Genomic DNA, 22,581 nt, shown 5'->3' with positions numbered 1-22,581 from the left:
TGATCCATCAGTTCCTACTCTTATTTCTTTTTTAGCCATAAAAAGGACGTTGACTTTGCTGGATCACTACTTCATATCTTGGTTCATCCTTAGCTCATCCATTTATTCATATACACAATCAGAGAACTCCCACTAGACTGGTCGAGGTACAACACATATTAAAAAGACCAACCGAGCAACAGGTAGACGCATAAACCAGATCAATTTCACCACTGTCACACGTCCCCCTTTCTGTTCTCTCCTTTCTTTCTTTTCCTTCTTTTCTTTCTTTTTTTATTTTTTTTTTATTTTTTATTTTTTATTTTTTTTTTATTCATTTTTTTTATTTTCCTGCTTTCTCTGCTTTGCTTTTCGAAACTCACAGTCAACAAAACACCATACCATACACCGTGTTTTAGACTGATCTTTGAATCCTGGTTATTGACAGCAAAAAACAGCTCAAAAAAAAAAAAGGAACAAACAAAAGAAAAAGTACTACTGGTCTAGTGGAACAGAGTTGAAAAGTATCCCAACACAAGGAAATAAAGAAAGATCCCCCCCCCAAAAAAAAACAAAGGAAAGGAAAGGAAGATAGTAGTCAGAAACAGTAAGGAACAACCACATCTATTCATTCAAAACCGTTGCCAGTGTCCCTAATCAGCATCTGCTTTCCACTTCATACACATCCATATATTGTCTCAAAGCACTAGAGTACACACACAATTTTTTTTTTTTTTGCTTTTTAGAAACTATGAGCACAACTTCACAACATCCATATCGTCAGGTATCGGGCAGTTCGTCATCAGCACCACCATACCCGGTACTGGACTTTAATGTTACTAATAGCCAGAGTGATAGATCAGATAGCTCGCCAAGTATGACTGAAGTCACCTCGGGCTTGGAAGACATGCATATGACATCCACATACAACAAAGGTTCCAATCACCTGCAACTGCAATTGCAACAGCAGCAACAGCAAGAGCAAGAGCAACAATATCAACAACAACAACAACAACAACAACCATATAGAAGCCTATTGGCAGTCAACGAGCCTCCACCATCACAACAGCAACAACAGAGAAATGCAAGTGCTGGTGCTTTTAGCCAATACAGCGGCTCTAATATCAACTTTCCTCCACACTTGGTTCCCAACTTGTCACAAACACAACAAGCACCACAACTACCAACATCCGACCATTATATCCCTCAACAACAACAGCAGCAACAACAGCAGCAACAGCAACAACAACCGGCCCAAATCTCACCAGTACGTACTCAAACTTTTGAACAAACTGCTCCATTTAACCACTCACCAAAGATTGGTTCAACTGTAAATGTGAAATCACCAACCATGCCATACCCCATGTATGAAACTTCATCGACACCACCGCCAGTTTTCGGCAACTCCAAGGATAGCATTGTGGTTTCACCACCATCAAACCCATTGTCAACAGCATCATCAGTCACAAACTTAAACTTGAACACAAATAACACCACAGCAAGCAACCAAAACAACTTATCATTGGATAACCAGATGTTTAGCAGATCTGAAAACAACTTGAGCATGCCATCACCAATGGGAAAGTTTGGCCACAGCCGTTCGGTATCCTCGACCTCATCCTTCTTTTATGAGAGAAATGACAACGCATCAATGGTTGATTTCAACCAAAATGTCATTCAGCAATACCTCGGCTCCAACTCGCAACATTTAATGCCCAGAATCAAAACATTGGAATTGTATCGTAAAAATGCTAAAAAATCAAACGATGCCAATGTCTTGTTCCAATATGCACAGTATATGTTGCAAACTGCATTGCTCTTGGGACAGGATATCAATAACTCGACAAATGCAAATGCAGCTGGAAATACAGCTGCAAACACAAATACTAACACAAACACAAACACAACTTTGTCATCACAATCCTCGGGCGAAAACACTCCTCTGTATAACAACTCTCCCAGAAAGGGACCTATGGACGCAAAGGACAGGGACTCCAAAGCTCATAAGAAAAATAAATCTATTGACTTTTCAAATATTGAATTAGAAGGCAATGAAAAGAAGTTGAAAAAATCACTTTTAAAGGAAGCCGTGTTTTACTTGAAGAAACTCTCGGATAAAGGTTATGTCGAAGCTCAATATTTGTTGGGAGACGCATATTCTTCTGGAGCATTGGAAAAAATTGATAATCGAGAAGCATTCATTTTGTTCCAGTCTGCTGCTAAACACGGACACGTTGAAAGTGCATACCGTACCTCGTATTGCTATGAAGAAGGGTTGGGTACCGGTCGCGATGCACGAAAAGCTGTAGAGTATTTGAAGATTGCTGCTGCCAAGAATCACCCGGCAGCAATGTACAAACTTGGAGTATATTCCTTTTATTCAAGAATGGGGTTGCCGAACGATATGAATACAAAGAAGATGGGTATCAAATGGCTTACACGTGCTACTAATGTTGCGACAGAATTAACGGCAGCAGCACCATTTGAGTTGGGCAAGTTGTACTATAATGGATTCGAGGACATCATTATTACCGATCGTAAGTATGCGCTCGAACTATACGCACAAGCTGCAGCATTGGGGCACACTCAATCTGCCGCGATATTGGGTTCGCATTACGAGTATGGCGATGATATTATCCCACAAGACTCCAACTTATCCATACACTACTATACGCAAGCTGCGTTGGGTGGTGATGCACACTCGATGCTTTCAATGTGTGCATGGTATCTCGTGGGCGCTGATCCTTTTTTGCCCAAGGATGAAGCCGAAGCGTTTGAATGGGCCAAGAGGGCAGCGCTGTGCAATTTGCCCAAGGCGCAGTTTGCGTTGGCAAATTTCTTTGAGAAGGGAATAGGATGTGTAAAGAATGTTGCTGAGGCACAAATGTGGTATAGAAAAGCTGCCGAGAATGGCGATGAGAAAAGTCTTGCAAGGTTGACTGACCGTGAATTGGCAAAGAATATACAAAAAAAATTGAAAAAGTCAGGTAAGTTTGCATCTGCAAATAATTATGGCCAACCCAGCTACAATGGAGTAGGTGCAAGTAGTAATGGACAGCTGACTAGAGCAGGTACCGGAGATGCAGGGGCTGCAGGGGCTCAGAAAAAGAGAGATTGTGTCATCATGTAAAATATAAGAACAAGGAGTGAAACAAGGAGTAAATCAAGGAGTGAAACAAGGAGTAAAACAAGGAGTAAATCAAGAAGTAAAACAGGAAGGTGAAAGTGAGAACTGAGAAAAGTAAATGTTATTCTCGACGCATAAGCTGGTAGGAAAAACCCCAGTGGGAGATTAGGATTACTCCCCTTATATATATATATATATATATATATATCTTTATACATACATATTTATACACCGTGCTAAAACCATGCACAATTGGAAAACAAAACAAAAGGAAAGAAAGAAAAAAAAATTGAATAGTAATAATAACAATAATAATAAACCCTCATTAATAGACAAACCTATTTTCTTTTTTCGTCCCTTTTTTTTTCATGTTGCTTTATCTTTCCGTAAAGTAAAACCCCGTTGTTAGCTATGGTATAATTAGGATAAAAACAAATACGAAATTGGATTAGTTTGTTGGCACCATACAAGGAATTAACTAGTTTTATAAACGGCGTAAGTCACCTAATCACGAGAACAAGAATATTATTATTGTTTTCTTATTTGCTGTTGCTGTTGTTGTTGTTGTTTTTCAGTCTCATTTCCTCTACCATGGCTTAGCTTAAACCTTCCACCGAGCATGAGCATAGTTCCAGGTACGCACCAGAATATTCTATTGAAAACAACTCAATCGAATGGAAAATATCAATTAGGAAAAACTGCGAAAAAATTAAAAAAATAAATAAATAAATAAAAATATATATATAAGAATTTTAATACTATTATCGGTGTGTGTTTGTGTGTGTGTGTGTGTGTGTTGTTGACTATTAACAGTGTGAGTAGAGTAAGCAATGCTACACAAAACCGGGGAATGACGTAGCAAGCTTCATGATCACGACTTTGAAAGTTGAAGAATAAAGATTTGAAATTTTGGCTAAGCCCACATTGATTCTGAATTTTCGACTTGGAATTGGACTTAGGTCAACGATAATTGAAACAACATCGGTCTGTGACAATTAGATGAAACGAAAAGAAAAGGAAGAGAGAAGAAAAGAGAAGAATTAAACACAAATACAAAACAAAAGACCACACTCACTCACTCACTCGCACAAAGATGTCCCCTGTTAATTTGAAACTCGAATTGAATCGGTCCAACTCTCTCCTTCTTTTAGATTTCCCATTTCTTCCTATCCAACACTTTTGTGGTATCTTTCATTTAAGGGAGAAAACTTCACCAAGACAAAGATTAAGGAACTAGAGAGAAGGAGTGTGTGTGTGTGTGTGTGTGTGTGTGAATTAATGTATTGCATTCTAAGGTGGGAAAGAAAATAAAGGGGGGAGGGGGGTGGCAGGGGGGATTGGACGCAGCAAAGAGAGGCGTTGTTGCAAAATAAAAATAATAAAACAAAGAACAACAGATGATACAATTCCTTGACAGCTTCGTCCACTACTGCGAAATCCACGTTTAGTGCAGCACTACAAACCTTTATAACCCAGAACTTTGATTAGAAATTGAACGTGGCCTCTTCTCCTGCCCTTTCCTTCTCCCCTAGTCCCATCCCATCTCTCTCGATACTACCACCTTTTAAGCAGTATATCTATTTCCTCGTGTAGAGTTCACCAAAAATTTCATGTTTCTTTTTCTCTTTCTTTTTCTTTTTTTTTTTTTTGCGTCCGCAAGCTCTCACAATCGCCTGCATCAAAAATGATTATTGCATATAATTTCACCCCTTGATGCATTTGTTTTGAATGTTCACACGTTATAGCACAATAACTCTCCGCAATTTAAGCATTTGGCTCGACGTCGCCCATAACTTGATCCTATTTGTTGGCAACACTTTACTTGTGTTGAATATAAATACTCAGCTTCATCTCCAACACCCAACGTCAATGTAATTTACCTTTTCCTGAACCTTTTCTTTTCTTTTCTTTTCTTTTCTTTTCTTTTCTTTTGCTTAATTAACTTTACCAATTCCTATTCTTATTTATTATTCTCCAATAAAATTAATCAATTGAACAATGTCAGCAAACGATTTCTACTCATCAGGTGACCAATCCCAATACGACCCAAAACAATCAACTCAATCCCGCAACAACAACAACAACAATAGTAATGGTGGACAAGGCGGTGACCAAGACCGTGGTTTCCTCGCTACTGTCGCTGGTGGTGCTTTGGGTGGTTACGGTGGCCACGAGCTTGGTGGTCAAAGTCACGGAAAATTGGGCTCTGTGTTGGGTGCAATTGGTGGTGCCATTGGTGCTAACAAATTAGAGGACGAATACAAAGAACACAGACAAGAAGGTAAACACCATGGTGGCCGTGCTGAAGAAGGCGGACATGGCGGAAGTTTGGGAAGCTATTCTGCATCTCAAGAAGACAGATATAACGACCGTCAAAGCGGAAGAAACGATAACTATGGTGGAAGAAATGACAACTATGGCGGAGACAGAAGAGATGATTTTGGTGGAAGAAGAGAAGACAACTTTGGTGGAAGAGGAGAAGGTTTTGGCGGTCAAGGTGGTTACAACACAGGTTACGGTAACAGAATGGAAAGTGGCCCAGGTGGTCATGGACCTCATGGAGGCCGTGGCGAGGGACGTTATGAAAGTGACTACGGTAACAGAATGGAAGGTGGCCCAGGAGGATTTGGACGTCAAGGAGGTCGTGATGAAGGTCGCTATGAAAACGATTATGGTAACAGAATGGAAGGTGGTAGAGGTGGTCGTCAAGGAGGTTGGTAAATTTGTTGATTACATTTTTATTTAGCTATTAAACTCTTTTGCTTTTCATGTTGAAAGGAGGGGAAAAGGGTAAGAAGAAAGTCTGCCTTCTCACTTTTTCACTCTCTTGGTTTTACAAACAATAAATAAATAAATAAATAAATAAATAAATTGCGACGATTTTTTTTTTATTTGAAATATTCATTTCCCAAAAAGATATACTCTTTTAGACAAATAAACCTATACATAGATATATCTATCTATCTATCTATATCTATATATCTATATGTGGCACTTTTCAATCTTCAGTTTGGGTTAGTCTCGATGCAGCCAGTGTATTCAAAAGGGGCCTTCGCAGTTCAATTAAACTCGCATTCAATCGTCGATTTACAAGCAGCCCGCTCAGCTGCTCCATTTTTTGTTCTGCTTTATTACGTTCATCTCCAATTGTGTTGGGGCACAGTATATTCTTTGACAGTTTCTCGCTTAATGGACTTTTGGCAAATAAATTTGTTGATTGTAGTTGTGGTGGTTGCGGAGATTGAGGAGATTCCAAAACAGGATTGAACAGGAGATCCAAATCGAGTACGTGATCTATTGTAGGAGATCCTTGCTCTAGTGTATCGAGCATTGCCAGTGCAGAAGTGTTTACAACAGTGTCATCAAAACTCGAGTCCATTTGCCGCTGTTGCCGCGATTGATGCTGATGGTGCAACTGCTGTGGGCCATCGGGAGCCTTTGTATTTGGTGCAACATTTTCTGTTGTTTGAGCACCTTCACCCCATCTAAAAACCTTTTTAGCTTTGCGATTCTGAGAGCTCTTTATACGTTTGAGCGGTGGCTTCATTGGTGATGATCTTGTTGGCGACGCTCTAGTAGGCGATGTCTTAAGAGGTGATGTTCTTGTTGGCGATGTCTTATTTGAAGAGGAATGCGTGTTATTTTTGAAACCACGAAGTTTCTTTAATGGAAGAGAACTTAGGGAATTAGAATCATGTTGCTGTAGTGGATGCTGTGCGGAATTATTTAATGGCTGCTGATACCAAAGTCTTTCTCTTATATATTCACTAGCATGGTATTGTAGCGCGGTTTCGAAATTGCCATTGACCAAGTTTTGCAACACATTTACAATTTCTCCCTCTATACCGAGATATATGAACTCGTACATTGATCTAATCAACTGGTCAAATAACGCCAGGGACTTGACCAATTGATCAATTTGCACTTCTTTGCTCAAGTTTTCAAGTTGTTGCATGTAAATTGTGGTATGGTACTCGGTCCAGCCTTTCTCGTTCTGTAATTTACTCAATCCTTGCATTGCGGAATCTCCCAAGATATAATCAACCTCATACTGTTGGGAATACTGCTCTTCAATTTCTGGAATTTGTGAGTTCAATTTAGATACAATTTGTTCGCATAAATCTCTAATGGTGGACTCTTGATTCGATTCCAACATTCCGCTATTTGCATTCAAAAGTAGTTGCTCTACTTGCACTTTTTGAAGAAGCAAAAGCTTCCTTTTGGCAAGCAAAAGACATTTCTTGCATCTTTCTTGGGTGTTTTTGTACAAATTGCGCTTTATGGTAGCAATCTGTTCTTGTAATAAAACAAATGCTTCGTGGCGGAGTTTTTCCTGCTTTTCTCGATCAATTTCAATAACTTTACCTTCTCTAGCTCGTAATTCCTCAATCTCAAGTTTCTGCTCAGTAATCATTTTTAGATATGAGCCAACATGACGATCCAAACTCTGTTGGTTTCTCATCACTTTTGTTTTGATTTCCTTTGCTCGGTCCGCATATTTCAAAGTATTCAATGTTTCATCATAGTGTTGACTGCTTGGCGAAACACATACAATCATTACTGTTTTGCAGTTGCCGCCAAGTGAAAATTTCAACAATCTCGTCAACTTTGAATCCCTATACGGTACGTGGTTTCGTCGCCGTGGGTCACATAACGCGTTAATGCAATTGCCCAATGCTAATAATGATTTGTTGATATTGGCGCCTTCGTTAAGTCTTGCACCTCTATTTTTCGTTGCTGCAGCACGTTCACTACCTGCCAAGTCGATAATTGACAACGTGGCAAAAGTATGATCTTCGGTGATATCCCCGGTCCGATTCTTTTGCACAACATTAATTTGTAACACTGCATGCGATCTGCTTGATGTGGCATTTGCCTCTGTGGGACTGGAGGTACGATTCATATTCCCTCTGAGAATAAGTTCCATAACTTCGTCAACGGAGTTTGGACGATGTGTCGATAAATTCGAAACTGAAATCTTTTGGTTTGAATCCTCGCGTATAATCAATTTTTTAAAATCAGTTTCAGGTGTAAGCAAGTCTCTAATTGTTTCATTGTAAATCTCAAGGTATGAAAGGCTAACATCAATGATTTTTGTATCTTTTAGCTCATTGATTTTTTCATACAACTCCTTCATTGTTAAGAATATGACACCTGGTTGTTCAGGTGTGCCCAGAATAGTGTGTGTTTTTCCACATCCCGTTGCTCCGTACGCAAAAACAGTTGCATTGTACCCATCTAAAACAGAATCCAATAAAGGTTTTGTAGTATTGTGGTAAACTTCATCCTGCGCCGTGTCTTCGTCAAATAATCGATCAAACACAAACTTGTGCTCGCGTATTCTTGATCCTTTAAAGCTATTGGGGAAAGCATTTTTTTGCATCTTGGCAATTGGGTTTGTTTCGGGTGGATCAAAAATTAACATGCGATCATCAACCACCTTGATAATTTTCCTTAACCCTATGGGAGCAAAAACTTTTTTTTGTGAACTAGAAGATTGCTGCTGAGATGTTGGCGTGGACAAACACCCATCACCCATGAGCATCTCATCATCGTCATTTCTTATTAATTTATTGTTTTCGTTTGTTGTAAAAGGTCGTACACGAACCGCAACTGATATCGAGGATTGCTTTGCAGAAGGGGCGACAAATGCTGATAAAGGTGTTGATGCAGGTGTTTCAGTAATACTGGTAGTGGAACTTGTGCTTGCGGTTGCAACTTTTGCGGTAGATACAGCCAGGGAAAATGATGTGGCAGCGCTTACAGTTTTATCTGCCATACCATTTAGAAGAAAGGACTCTGATTGGGTCAAACTGGTAAGAAGTCCAAGATGTATTTGGTTAATAAAATGAAAAAAAAAGTAATAATAAGAATAATAAGAATAATAAGAATAATAAGAATAATAATAATTGAAGTATTCGGGAGTCAATGAAATGAAAACTCTCTCTCTCTCTATTGTATATTGCTCTTTAGATTATTTGTTGATTCTTTGTTGTTCTTGTCTAAACTTTTACTTGTTGTTTCTTTCTCTTTCTTTTTTGGCTTTTGCTGTTGATTTCGTATTCACTATTTTTGTTTTTCTTTTTTGATCTTTTTTTTTTTTTGTTTCTGATCTATTTTGTTGCTGCTTTTTTTCTTCTATCTTTGACGCGTCTTTCACTCGCACTGGCCTTGGGTTAAAGAGGGAAAAAAAAAAGTAATAAAAACGAGCTAGAAGAGATGAAGAAGGAAAGGAAATTCATAAAAAAAAATTCGAAAAACAGAAAAAAGTATAAAGTAAAGCGCAATGTTTAAACTAACAATATTGAATGGGAAGTAGAAATCTGTTTTTTGATACACAGATGAATACCATTTACCAACTAGTTTAGAAACAATTCAAGTTGCTCCTAGGTATCCTTCAACCCTTTTCTTTGTCCTTCTTCTAATTCTTCTACTCTGGCATATATATATATATATATATATATAACAACAAACGATCTGTTAAAGAACAAATAATAAAAATAATAATTAAAAAAACAAGTTACACCAATGCTTTATAATATAAATGCAATCTAGTCTAAATACACAATTTGTATCTACTTTTCACATTTCAAATTTATAACTTTTCACCCTTAATAATTTACAATTCACCTTTCCCTAGTTTCCGGTACTGGTACTGGTGCTGCTGCTTTAGTGGCAGTTGAATTGTAAGTATCTTTGATAAAATCATTTTGCTGTTCAACATTGTGTTTGTCAGTCAGTGCCCATGATGATTCAACTTTTAATTCTATATTTTTACCCATTTGTACTTCTTTCTCGTCATCTGCTTCATGATTCTCTTCCAATTCAACATCGGTGTCATCTTCATCGCTTCGCACATCCTCTGCCCCTACACCAATAATAACCTTGTAAGCAACTTTTAATATCAAATACATCCAAATGCATGTGATGATCTGCAATCCTCCAAGTAAACCCATAAATACATTGATAATAGTTGGTGTCCAGCATCTTTTTTGAGCTTCACCAACAACACATTGTCCGTCGCTCATTAAATGTACTGACTTTGACCATGCGTGGTGGAATATAAAATTGTATACACCGTGTCTCAAACCAATCCAACTCAATAAAAACAAAATAAACATTGCGTCGCAGGCTCTGTTGAAGCCAGCATACTTCAACATCTTTGCGCCTGCTAAAAATATATCCACAGAATCCATAATCATCAAGATCAAATGTCCAATTCTAAAAAAATAATAGTAATATGAGCCAATAATCAAGAGACATGTGATGATGTGATGGCTAAACATCTGGTAGTGGTCTTTTCTTGGCTTTTCAACGTGTAGAACAAAGATTTGCTGGATCCAAAATGCCATTGAAATCAAATAATAGCTTTTGAAATTGCCTTGCATATAAAAGTTTGGCCAATTGATGTATATTTGGTCTAAATCATTAAAGTATGGTGCATCCAAATACAAGTACACTCCGTAAATAAATGACACGCCCCAATAGACAAAAGACCAGCTCTGTTCGGCAAATTTGGTCTTGGCTTTTCTCGAGTGGATATCGCAAAATTTTGCAGCAAAAGGTTCAAAACAATACTTCATCAACGCAGAACGAAGAAATGTTACCGTTATGACCCAGTTGATGACGAAATAGGCGTCGTCAATATCGATATCGTAAATGGCTTTCCCCGCTGGATTGGTACCAACTTGGTTCTGCAAGTGTATGAATTTATGGGTGTATGAGACAATCTTGGGGTTTGAGCTAAGAAAATGTAGCGAATAAAGGAGGATCATCAAGTTTCTCGAGATTGGTATTTGGTTTCTCTCAATAGTGGCAAGAAACGACTCGTGGTATTCGTCGTCTTTGGATTTTACGGGAGCCACATCTACCATCAGGTCAAACTCCTCTTCTTGTTCCTGATCAATGGTTGTGCTTGATGTCGATGGTGATGATTTATATGTATTCAACTTATGTTTCTGCTTTTGTTGTTGAAACTGTTGTTGCTGTTGTTGCTGTTGTTGCTGTTGTTGCTGTTGTTGCTGTTGTTGCTGGTGGTGTTCGTGGTGTAATTTTCCGCTTTCTTCGTCTTCTTCTTCCAGCCGCCTGGTCTTTGTACGTGTTCTTGTCCTAGTAGCCATATCCGATTATCTATAGAAAAAACACGGTTGTTTTTAAAAAGGCAAAAAAAAAATTATATAAACACTGAAATTGTGAAATTTATTTCGTCTTAAACCTGGTCCTTCCTCTTGCTTCTTCTGCTGCTGCTACTACTTCTTCTTCAGCTGCTGGAGGTGGTGGTATATGAACGAGTGTATGAGTATCAACTGGTGTTATTACAAAACGCTCAACAAAAAAAATTACTATGAAAAAATAAAAAGAAAGAAAGAAAGAAAGAAGAGCGTGTGTCTCAACGAAAAAAAAAAAAAAATCAAAAAACTAAAAAATTAAATATTAAAACACATCAACCTTTTTCTCTCTCTCTCTCTCTCTCTCTCTCCTTCTTGATAAAAGAATATTTGACGGCAGCTCTGACAGCCTCGCACTCGCTTCAACCATTCTTGTTAGTTTTTTATTTTAAATTTTAAATTTTTTTGATTCTTTTCGGGTTTTCTTTATCAATTTGAAGAAATGAATAAAAATTAAAAATAGAAAAAGAAAGAGAGAAAGCTTAAAAGGGGAAAGACAAAAAAAAAGAAGAAATACTACGCGTCCTAGACTCTGGGATGGTATAAATGCCATGATGCAAAGTTTTATAACTTTATCGGTTTTAATGGCTGGTTTACTTTCGTTACTAAATGAATATGTTATTTGTTTTCACAACAGCTAGAACATTGAACCGTCGTGTGCTCATCTTCGTAGTAGCATAATCTGTAGTGCCTTCTTGACACCTTGCTCATTGTATCGGTTCCACAATACGTACGTGCCCACCATATCTTGCACAGCCTCAACCACTTCATCCAAGTTAATATGCGAATGTTCCAAAAAGTTCATAAACTTGTGGATATTTATCGTGTCCTCATCCAAAATGTCGACTTCAAAATTGACAAAATCCAGGTTTGACATTCCTTTAGCCTTTGGAAGCTGCAGTCGAGGTTCTTGCTTATGACCTGCTGCTTGCAAAGAATCAGCCAGCAAATGATGGTCAGAAAGAATTGTTGGTGATGGGGTAGTCTTGTTACCTTTATCAATTTGTAAATTCTTGACATTCACGCCAGAATCACCTACACCTGCGACTCCAGTCCCTTCATTGGATAAACCTCCTCCCTCTGACTCTCCTAACCCTAGCCCTGACCCCGTTCCTGATTCTACGCCATCAGTTAAAGAGTTTAGCATCTCAGGCGTTATTGAATTCTGTGAAACTCCCTTTGTAGAATATGATCCAGCTCCACTGTTGTCCAAGGTATTATTCTTTGTACTTGTCACCATTGTGGACATCAGAGAAGAAATACCGCTAGGACTAGTTTTATTTCGCAATTGGGCCAAATTCTTTTTCAACACAACTGTAATGTATATAGCTGCAACGGCAATTATATGTGGTGGAACTAACAAGTGTAAATCAGTGATATAACTATCATTGATCAAACTCCATGAGTTTTGCATCTCTTCTTCCGATAATTTGAAACCATAAACTTCGTATTTTGTCTCTAAAAAGTCCCGTAGTTGGATCAACAGTTTATATGGATGGTGCAACACCATATATGAGTCCATTTCCTCTATTAGATAAAACTCAAACTCAGCCAACTTTGTCACATCATGAGGAATATACTCTGACCAAATATTTCTAGCCTCTGAAAGTATCAATCGAATATGCTGCGGGCACTCTTCGATTTTACATGCGACATAAAGACATGTGGTGACAAGTAAATACACATTGATCTCTTTTAAACTTACCCTCGTAAGAAATCGAGAAAGGTATACTTCGGCAGTGGCAATGGCAATTTGTCGGACATTCATCCGTCGACCAAGTTTGAGTAGGAGATTGTGTAGGTATATTCTCATGTTGTAATCGTATACAATGTTTGGGTAATCTCTGATTAGGCCATTTTGAATCATCCTGCGCTCAAGAAATAAAAGTTTCCTTCGTGCCTCCAAGAGTGAGTACCGTGTGAACTGCCACCGACTTCGTTGCGAAGAGTTCCAGTAATCTGCTGACATTGATTGACTTTTTTTTTTGTAAAACAACCAAAATTAAAAAATGGAAAAATGGAAAAATGGAAAATGAAAAAAAAGAACTTAAATGACAAAGACAGTTGTCTTGTTTTTCCTCTCTGTTATAGACTTGTTGATAGTTACAGAGTGATCATATACTGGTGATTATTTCGTTACAAGTGTATACTTTAGTATCAAAAAAAAAAACCCCCACGAACGGATTTTTCTATTTTTTCAATACTCTCAATACCACTGATTTTGGGGCGGAAAAGAGAGAGTGTGTGTGTGAGAATGAGAGAGAGAAAGAGAGCGGAGTAGAAACGCCTATTTTAAAAGGAAAATCTGCCACCACGTATAATACCTCAAAAACCATGTATAGTAAATCTTATCGAATGAAGAAAGATAGAATTAGAGAGAAAAGAATCCAATATTGAATCAAAACACACTTTCTAACGAATATCAATGCTTATATGATGCTGAGCCTAAGATTAAACATTATATATATCTATATAATTATATATCATATGTACTCCAGTACCCAATGACCAGCATTGTTTAAAGTTTAATTAAAAGTCTGGCACTACCGACAAATCAAGTAACCTCTACTTTCGACACCATTGCACCGATTTCAGATATTATATAATCTGGGAATAACATCTTGGAAGCTAGAAACCCAAAGTCTGTGGCACATATAAACATATATACATAGACATATATACATAGACATGTATATGTCTATGTCTATGTCTATGTCTATTCTATCATGAAAACTCGCTGCTTTATTGCTTTTGCACTGTCATTGTTGGTTTATTCATTTATTTGCCTATTTTCAGCTTTTTTTTCTTCTCTCTTTTTTTATTATTACTTAATATCAGTTCCAATATTTCTTTATGCATGGCTTTATTCCCATTTGAATTCTGGTTTCTTTACGTTCCACAGTAGCGCCTTGTCGACATCATAAACAAAGATCTTTTCGTTGGAGTCACTGATATCGTCAAACACTTTGCCTTTGGGGTATTTCTTGAGTAAAGCCTTGACATTTGTAGTTTCTGTAATGGCTTCAAATTCATCAAGATTCGTAGGTATAAAAAGGGCAGAAGCAGATGTGAGTAAAATACAACTGAATGCAACAATATATTTAAACTGCATAATGGCAACTTGTCGTTGAGTTTTGTACAAACTAGTAGAATTATAATATGGAGATCGAAAGTTTTGAAAAATTGAAAGTTTGGAATAGCTTTTGAGGGACACCACGAGGTTAGAACTGAAAAATGAGAATCGAGAAATGATGGGTTATAAATACGACTGCTATTTATACAAACTGAATAATTTTCATCATTAGAAACATACGAAATTGTATGATACTGGAACAGTTCAAACTGAATGTGAGTACGCAAACAAAGTTATATCTTTGGCAATGTCCCCCCCCCTTCCTCTTCCTCTTCCTCATCTCCTTTCCGTTTCCATTTAATCTACTTATGCACTCATGTATCTATGTGCGTATCTACTATGTGTTGTATGATAAGGTCAAACAAGCTTCGTGACTTGTAGCTGCAAAAAAGAAAAAAAAATTAAACATTTGCAAGGCTTATTTTGGTAAAAAAAAAAAAAAGGCGTTTTTTAAATTTCATTTTCCCAATTGGGAAATTTTTAAAATGTTCTTCAACTTTTTTTTTTTAGTGCAGCAGCAGCAACCTCGGAGGAAGGGGGAAGGGGTCAGAGTGTTTCTTTATGTCCTTCTTTTTTATTTATTATGAAAAAAAGAAAAGAAAAAATCAGGAAATATTGCAATCCATGTCATATCTTTAGTTCATCTTTTTCCTTGGATTGCTTGCTAAAATGTTTATATTCTAGTCTTATATCTGAATTGAAAAGTTACTACGTCATTTGGGTGATGAGCTTCGAATGTATGGGGTGTGTTATATTTTATGAAGAACAACCAGTTTCTTTTTTGTTCTTTTAGTATGTAGGTATTTTTATCCTCTAAAAAAGTGTAAATAGTTTATCATAGCTTTTGGTATGTGACAAATTGGACTCTCTTTTCTTTTCCTCCTTTTTTTTTGGGGGGGTTTTTTTTCTTCTCAAATTCATGCCAATAACTCACTAACAACCAGTTATTCTCTTCAACATCACAAGCTAGCTTGTAACAACACATTTTACTACAAATACTTGGTAAGAGGAAAAAAGAATACAAAAAAAAAATTGGAAGCAAAGAAAGTACACCATTTCTACAAAAACATCAATGATTTCCAAGTATCCAAAAAAGTACTACTACTACTACTACAACAACAACAACAACAAAAAGAAAAACAGTTGGTATCACTGAATTTTCTATTCCAGTTTTTTTTTTTTTTTTTTTTTTTTTTTGGTGCGATTCTCTTCCCTTTTTATTTTATTTTTTTTTCTCATTCTCTTCAGAGAGGTTCGTACCCCAGAATATTTTTGTTGTCTCACATAATAAAAATTTCCCAACCCATTGTCAACTAAGCTAGACTATATTCAGATTTATTTCTCCAATTGGATTCAACTGCTTAAATAATGACTCCAGCTCACCAGAAAAATTTCCACACTTCAAACCCTGAAGAGGCCACAGCCATCAACAGAGAGATCCCCGAGTTTGCAGCGGCTCAAATCTCCGATGAAGACAAGTACTTTGCCAACCACAAACCCCCATCATACTTGCCCGAGATCAAGGAGGAGCTCGATAAGTTCATCAAATACCATTTGGAAAACACCGGGAAAAGAATCGCCTTGGTTACTTCAGGCGGAACTACAGTCCCATTGGAAAATAATACTGTGCGGTTCATTGACAATTTCAGCGCTGGTACAAGAGGGGCTACTTCTGCCGAATACTTTCTTGAAAACGGGTATGCCGTAATCTTTTTACACCGAGAGTTTTCTCTACTTCCTTACTCGAGGCATTATAGTCACTCAACAAACTGCTTCCTAGACTATATGACCGAAGTTAATGGCAAGATTGAAATTGATCCGAAATACAGCGAACAAATGTTGCATGTATACCGCAAATACCACGAAGCACAAGACTCCAATTCACTTTTGCTCATCCCATACACCACAGTTAACCAATACTTGTACACCTTGAAGCTAATCTCGGAAGAATTGAAACCATGCACAAACAAGGCCTTGTTCTATCTCGCGGCTGCAGTGTCAGACTTTTTTATTCCACAATCAAGAATGCCCCAACATAAGATCCAGAGCTCTGCCGCAACAGATGGTGAATTGGTCATTCGCTTGGCACAAGTACCCAAGTTTTTAAGCAGATTGGTTGAAAACTGGTCTTCAGGCGCAATGATTATCAGCTTTAAATTGGAGACAGATAGCAGTATATTGATCAAAAAGGCAAAAAGCGCTTTGGAAAGATACCATCACCAACTTGTGATTGGTAACTTGTTACAAACGAGAAAAAAGGAAGTTGTCTTTGTCGACCTCGAACACGATGATCATTGGGTAAGGTTGACTGATGAGGAAGTGGCCAACGGAAAGGAGATTGAAAGCGAAATGATCCCCGCGGTCATTACTTTACACAATGAATGGATTAAAAAGAGTTTAGCATAAAACGAAACAAAACTTTAGGAATTAAAATAACACGAATGGGGAATGAAATAAAAAAAAGAAAAGAACTTGTCATTTTTTTTTTTTTAATTCTACTCTACTCTACTCTACTCTACTTTACTCTTGCACACAACTAATCATAGGAACGAGACACCAATACCATATTGTATACCTTTTCTTACTAAATCTCTCTCATTAACAATTAACGGAAGAACAAAATTGAGTTCAAATCTAGCCATGGGATGGTTGTACAAAATCCCAAATCCGCAACTCAAGCAATACGAGTGACTCATTTTCTTTAAATTATCTACAAGACTCTGGTCTTTGCTCATTGATGCAATCCTACCCCAATTGACAAAATTATGTAGCTTGAAATTCGAGTCCTTGTACCTCGGGATATCCGTGAAAAGTGAGAGACCACCATTCATAAACATATCGCCACCAATGTATGAATTTTGGTTCTTTGGGCCGAGTCCATTCAACATAAAGGACCTAACATCATTTGGACCACCAATATAGAAACGGTCCAATAACGAAGAAGAAAAAGGAGAAGGAGAAATCAGCAACAGCGACAGCGACAGTGACAGCGACATTGACAGTGAAATTCCCGATTTCCGCTCGGCAAGTAAAGGGTAAAGTAACCCACATTTTACGGTCGCAAGTAGATGGGAGTTCAAGAACGGTAAATTCCAAGCTTGTTGCGCTTGCGATGCTGTCTTTACATATGGAAAAGCATTCAACAGGCCAAGTAACCCATTATACTCGACACCACATTGAATATACCGCCCTGAAAATGGTAAATGCTTGTTATCTCGCGAGTCATAACTGATATTATATGCTACTGAACTCTTTATCAGCTGTCCACTTTGTTGCATAACTTCAAAACTGCGGGAAGCATTATTACTCAAATTTCTTACAGTATTTTCCATAACTAGTTCATGATTGACTTTTGTGTGATGAAATTGAGTGTATATTTTATTTACAATAGATTTCGATTGTACAACACTCTGAATCCAATCGAGTTTGCGTGAATTGATACTAAATTGATTTTCCCAAATGAAATTTGGATTATTCCATACCGGTTGATTATAATTGAGTAAGTATGAGCTCTGCGTCTTTGTACCAGTCACAGCATCAAACACCAAGTTTTCGCCACCTCCAAATATATTACGGAGTTGAAATTGGATGTACCCATCACCTTCCCCGTTTCCTATATTGGTACCTGTTTTCGCAAAAAAACGTTTCACAGGAAGTGCGTTAAACACGGGAACAACGTTGATGGCCCCAATAGCTCCTGCATTACCACGAGCACCACCAGTAACGAACGGAAACGGCGATCTCTTAGGTTGAACAGCATTAACTTGATGTGTGCTGCACATGATATTTTCCACTATGCCCAATTTCAAAAAACCCTTCAGAATATTATCTACTACATCAAGATAATTTCTCAAACTCATCACGGTCCCTTCTTCAAGTAATGGTGCAAATTGTGCAGCAACAAAACTATCCCGGAACTGATCACCATTTGTAATCTGTACGTTTCGCACCTTAATGGGTTGCGTAGAGTTATCATGAAATAGGTCATTGAGAAACTGTTGATTTTGTTTTATTAATTGTTCTTGTTTAAGTGTTTGAAGTTCAAGCAATTGCTTCTCTTCAGTGGATTGATTAGAACCAGCTGTTGACTGATTATGCGGTTGAAATTTCATGGATTCCATGAATTCCTCATCCTGACTGACAATGGACATTTTTAGGAGTAATCGTGATTACAAAAGTTGATGTACAGGGTTGAATAACATGGAAAAGTCACACTATAATGAAAGGCAGTAAATTGGGATTGGGGTTTGATGAGACTCGTAAGTAATTCACACATTGAGAAAACAAAGAAGAAAAGAACAGAGAGAGAAAGGTATTCACCAATATGATTTCGCAACAAAAAAGAAGAGAAAAAAAAAAAATTAGCGAGAAAAAAAGCAACACTAAGAGCTTCAATCCAAACGAGTTCAAGTTCATCTGCAAGAAGACGAAAGATTACAACATTTATTCTAGCATGATATTCGACAGCATCATCAAAAAAAAAATGAACAATCTGGTCATTAAATTGAAAAACAAAGAATAATAATAATAATAATAGTAATAATAATAGTAATAATAATAGTAATAATAATAGTAATAATAGTAGTAATAATAACATTAACAATATCAATAATAAGAAATATAATACTAATAAAAGAAAACTATTTACCATCTCTATTGTGACGGTGATATTAGAACTTGTGGTACTCTATTATGATTGGAATCTGCATTGATATTGTCATCACCATTCACACCCAGGTTCAGATTTCCTGCTTGTGCCATGTTCAAGGCATCAGTTTTGTCATTAACAATAGTATCAGCAATTTCATTCGCTCGCAACAGCGAGCCTTGTAACCCACCATCTCTTTCTTCTTCTTCAATCAATAATCGAATACATTCTTTTCCTGCATCGGTTTGAAAATGTCTTCTTAATGCATCAGCTCTGGCGAATTTGCGTCCGCATCCGTATGGCTCCCCATTCTTCAAAAAACCTTTACATTGGTACTTTTTTTCACCTGTATGCAAATCCTCATGTCGTTTCTTATCGTGTTGTCTAGCAAATGCTTTGCCACATTGACTACATATAAAGGGCCTTTCGTCAGTATGTGTTCTCAAATGGGATTTCAAATTATAAGGCCGTGTGAATCGTTTATCACATAAATGGCAGGCGTAAACGCTTGGATGCTTTTGAGTTCTTTTCGATGTCTGGTTTGGCAGTGCAAGTTCCAACATTTTCTCACGCGATGATATTTGTGATGTGCCATCATTCTTAGAATGAGAACCATCGTGATCACCATCATGCTCACTCATATCCTCGTTTTCATAAGTGTTCCCACCATCGCTGTCATTTGCTTCATTTTCATCGTCAATTGCTTCGTCTCCGTCTCCATCACCATCTTTGCTTCTGCTCCTACTTCGGCTTCGACTGCTATTTCTACTTCGTGTAGATCTAGAGCGCAGTCGTGGAGATGCGCTGGCTGACTTGGATGCATGGCTTTTGCGTCTTCCACGTTTAATTGACTGGTACTCTGGGTTCAACAAATCTTTCGCTTCACTTTGGTTATTATTGTTAGTGGAAGAGGATGATGGCATGAGTTGATCATTGGAGACAAAATTACTCGAATCTGTTTTAACTCTATCTTCTTCGTTGTTTGAACTTATTCGCGAAAGTGCATTTCCCGGAGAATTTGCCGAGGAATTACTAAATAAAGATGGGGTTTTGGCAGCCACATCTTCGGGGGCCTGATGAATTGATATAACAATGTTTGGAGAGTCCTCTTCTACAAATTCTTTTTTGATTTGAGTATAGTAGTGAGAAAGATTATTTTCGGTGAGTAATTGTTTACTGTTTTCAGGAGATGCATTGTTATCCAAGGAATCGAGTGCAGTAGAAGAAGTATGTTGTGGCTGCTGATGTGGAAAAATTTGATCAGACTGTTGTGGCGGTGTAATGGTGATATCAAGTTCAAAGTTCATTTGTGGATTTGCAAAACTATACTGCTCGTGGACGATGTCATTATTATTATTATCATAATGAAATTGTCCATGTTGTTGTTGTTGCTGATGTTGTTGTTGCTGATGTTGCTGATGTTGTTGTTGTTGATGTTGATGTTGATGTTGTTGTTGATGTTGATGTTGATAATTTTGTTGTTGATTTTGTTGTTGATTGTGATGTTGTGGTGGTTGTGAGTTAGGATCGAGTTCCAAACCATCCATAGGTTGAAATTGTTGGTTATGCACTTCATCCATGTCTTGAAAATTTATGTCTCCTCTAGGAAATACTGAACTTTGTTCTTGTAACAAATTCAAGTTTTGTGTTTGCTTCAATGGAGAATCTTCTTGCTGCTGCTGCTGTTGTTGTTGTTGTTGTTGTTGTTGTTGTTGTTGTTGCTGCTGCTGTTGCTGCTGCTGCTGTTGTTGTTGATACATGCTTAACAAGTTAGCTGAACTGACAGATCCACCTAGTGGGATCTCGCCATCTCTCGAGTTAAAGCCAAAGCTGTCGAAATGACCTGGCATCAAGTTGGAATTTCGATAGTCATGAAAAATATTATCATTCTTGTTGTTGGAACTACTGTCATTGTTTTCATTACTGTAATTATTAGGGTAGTTCACATCGTCACCGTAATTAGATCCCACATCTGAATATGCAGTCGGTACTTCTGGAGGTGCCAAATTGGTATTACTAAATTGAGACATCGCATCGAGATAGGGTGATGCTGGATGGGATGAAACTTCCGAATAGGCCGAATGCGATGAGTAGACTGAATGGCTTCCTGGAGAGTGTGGGTTGAGATATCCTTGTGGACTATCCACACGAAGAAATCCATGGCCACTACCGCTGCCGCTTCCATTTCCAATGTTATTTCCAATATTGTTTCCAAAACTGTTTCCAACATCGTTCCTATTTTCACCGGTTGCAAGTTGTAAATTGTTTGGCGAGGACCAATCTTGACTATGTTGGCTGTGTTGACTAATTTGAGAATGCGGGGATAAAAACTCTTCATCAGCAAATTGTGGCATATTCGAAGTTTCCAAAGTTAGTTCGACTGACCTTCGAATCGAGTTTTCAAATTGGTTATTGTGTTGGTGGTTTAGGTTGTTGTTGTTGTTGTTGTTGTTGTTGTTGTTGTTGTTGTTGTTGTTGTTGTGGTTGTAGTTTGGTTTTATGAACCCTTGTTGTTGGCCAAGTATCAGTTCACTTTGGTAATCAGCAACATTGATCACTGGTGGTGACAAGTTTAAAATATTGTATAGCTCTTCATCTTCCTGTGAGCCCTGTAAATGGGTAGACATCACTCTTTGGTCAGTAAAGCGGTGATAATTTATGATATCAAAGGTGAAGGTAATGGATAGAGGGGGTAATATGAAAATGGGTATGTAATTGATTACCGGAAAAATGTGTCCGTGTCTTGGTCCTTAGTTGTGTGTGTATTTGATTAATTAAGGGGATCTCTCCTTTCTTTCAATGTGGGTTTGTATAAAAAATATTTGTGAGATATAAAAATTGTGCCTTAAAAAAAAAAAAAATACAATAATTATAATAATGATAATAATGATAATAATTATATATAAAAAAGGAGAAATGTTAAAGATTTTAATGTCGTGAAAAAGTTTGTCTGATAATAATAATCCAGATTTGTGACACGCGGAGCTTTTCAACTAAGTGTTTATTATCTATATGTATCCTAGGTTGTCTATGTATTTGTGTGCGCCTGTTTCGGATGCAACAGCACAATAAATACTTGGATTGGCTTGTGATGATCTATATTGACGTTCAATATGGCGTAAAATGTCTTTACCAAGAGCGAGTTTTCGACTATTGAAGGAATTATAGGAATTACTAGAACTGATATATAATCTTTGTAGAGAGTAGGCTAACTGCATCGATATCATTTTTTTATCAGAGCAAACAATTGAGCTAGTCTAACAATAATCTACTTTGGTTCGTAGTAACTGCTTGATAAAACAACACAAAAATGTATATGCTCCACAGTGTGACTTTATATGTTGAAAATAATTTACAGCCGGTCAATAGTTTGAAAAGCTTCCTTGCAGTCGTTGTAATTGTTCTATTGGATGTTTCATTAGTCACTCATAAAAGAAAAAAAAAACCTTTTTTCAAACATCTTCATGGGCACTATTCCGATGAACTACCGGAATTATTGATACCTTCATATTGTCTACGCTTCTGC

The 22,581-nt window shown here is 37.4% G+C and overlaps 9 protein-coding genes across 9 annotated transcripts; 3 read left to right on the top strand and 6 right to left on the bottom strand. All coding sequences in view use genetic code 12, as the record gives it.

Annotated features, from left to right (window-relative positions):
* Positions 1-730: 730 nt before the first annotated feature.
* CHS4 (Chitin synthase 4) lies at positions 731-3,109 on the top strand (the record flags this gene model as incomplete). The annotated part of the gene is made up of 1 exon (XM_001526183.1): positions 731-3,109. One exon carries the CDS (start codon positions 731-733, stop codon positions 3,107-3,109), a length of 2,379 nt encoding a protein of 792 aa, XP_001526233.2.
* A 1,995-nt stretch (positions 3,110-5,104) lies between these two features.
* Positions 5,105-5,827, top strand: PVL30_003634 (uncharacterized protein; the record flags this gene model as incomplete). The annotated part of the gene is made up of 1 exon (XM_001526182.1): positions 5,105-5,827. One exon carries the CDS (start codon positions 5,105-5,107, stop codon positions 5,825-5,827), a length of 723 nt encoding a protein of 240 aa, XP_001526232.1.
* A 277-nt stretch (positions 5,828-6,104) lies between these two features.
* On the bottom strand, positions 6,105-8,885 carry KIP3 (tubulin-dependent ATPase kip3; the record flags this gene model as incomplete). The annotated part of the gene is made up of 1 exon (XM_001526181.1): positions 6,105-8,885. The coding sequence occupies one exon, from the start codon at positions 8,883-8,885 to the stop codon at positions 6,105-6,107; it is 2,781 nt and encodes a 926-aa protein (XP_001526231.2).
* Positions 8,886-9,732: 847 nt separating this feature from the next.
* Positions 9,733-11,226, bottom strand: lag1 (Sphingosine N-acyltransferase lag1; the record flags this gene model as incomplete). Its single annotated transcript, XM_001526180.1, has 1 exon — positions 9,733-11,226. The coding sequence occupies one exon, from the start codon at positions 11,224-11,226 to the stop codon at positions 9,733-9,735; it is 1,494 nt and encodes a 497-aa protein (XP_001526230.2).
* A 709-nt stretch (positions 11,227-11,935) lies between these two features.
* SSN8 (RNA polymerase II holoenzyme cyclin-like subunit) lies at positions 11,936-13,243 on the bottom strand (the record flags this gene model as incomplete). The annotated part of the gene is made up of 1 exon (XM_001526179.1): positions 11,936-13,243. The coding sequence occupies one exon, from the start codon at positions 13,241-13,243 to the stop codon at positions 11,936-11,938; it is 1,308 nt and encodes a 435-aa protein (XP_001526229.2).
* An 894-nt stretch (positions 13,244-14,137) lies between these two features.
* On the bottom strand, positions 14,138-14,386 carry PVL30_003630 (uncharacterized protein; the record flags this gene model as incomplete). Its single annotated transcript, XM_061119495.1, has 1 exon — positions 14,138-14,386. One exon carries the CDS (start codon positions 14,384-14,386, stop codon positions 14,138-14,140), a length of 249 nt encoding a protein of 82 aa, XP_060975478.1.
* A 1,389-nt stretch (positions 14,387-15,775) lies between these two features.
* CAB2 (Phosphopantothenate--cysteine ligase cab2) lies at positions 15,776-16,813 on the top strand (the record flags this gene model as incomplete). Its single annotated transcript, XM_001526178.1, has 1 exon — positions 15,776-16,813. One exon carries the CDS (start codon positions 15,776-15,778, stop codon positions 16,811-16,813), a length of 1,038 nt encoding a protein of 345 aa, XP_001526228.1.
* A 134-nt stretch (positions 16,814-16,947) lies between these two features.
* Positions 16,948-18,558, bottom strand: SAM50 (sam50-like protein; the record flags this gene model as incomplete). Its single annotated transcript, XM_001526177.1, has 1 exon — positions 16,948-18,558. One exon carries the CDS (start codon positions 18,556-18,558, stop codon positions 16,948-16,950), a length of 1,611 nt encoding a protein of 536 aa, XP_001526227.2.
* Positions 18,559-19,060: 502 nt separating this feature from the next.
* CRZ1_2 (DNA-binding transcription factor) lies at positions 19,061-21,682 on the bottom strand (the record flags this gene model as incomplete). Its single annotated transcript, XM_001526175.1, has 1 exon — positions 19,061-21,682. The coding sequence occupies one exon, from the start codon at positions 21,680-21,682 to the stop codon at positions 19,061-19,063; it is 2,622 nt and encodes an 873-aa protein (XP_001526225.2).
* Between the last annotated feature and the right edge of the window lie 899 nt (positions 21,683-22,581).

Source organism: Lodderomyces elongisporus, chromosome 4, assembly GCF_030384665.1.
Source record: "Lodderomyces elongisporus chromosome 4, complete sequence".
Classification (NCBI taxonomy): Eukaryota; Fungi; Ascomycota; class Pichiomycetes; order Serinales; family Debaryomycetaceae; genus Lodderomyces; species Lodderomyces elongisporus.
Note: the sequence above shows the minus strand (reverse complement) of the source record. Positions and strands in the feature narration are given on the sequence as shown.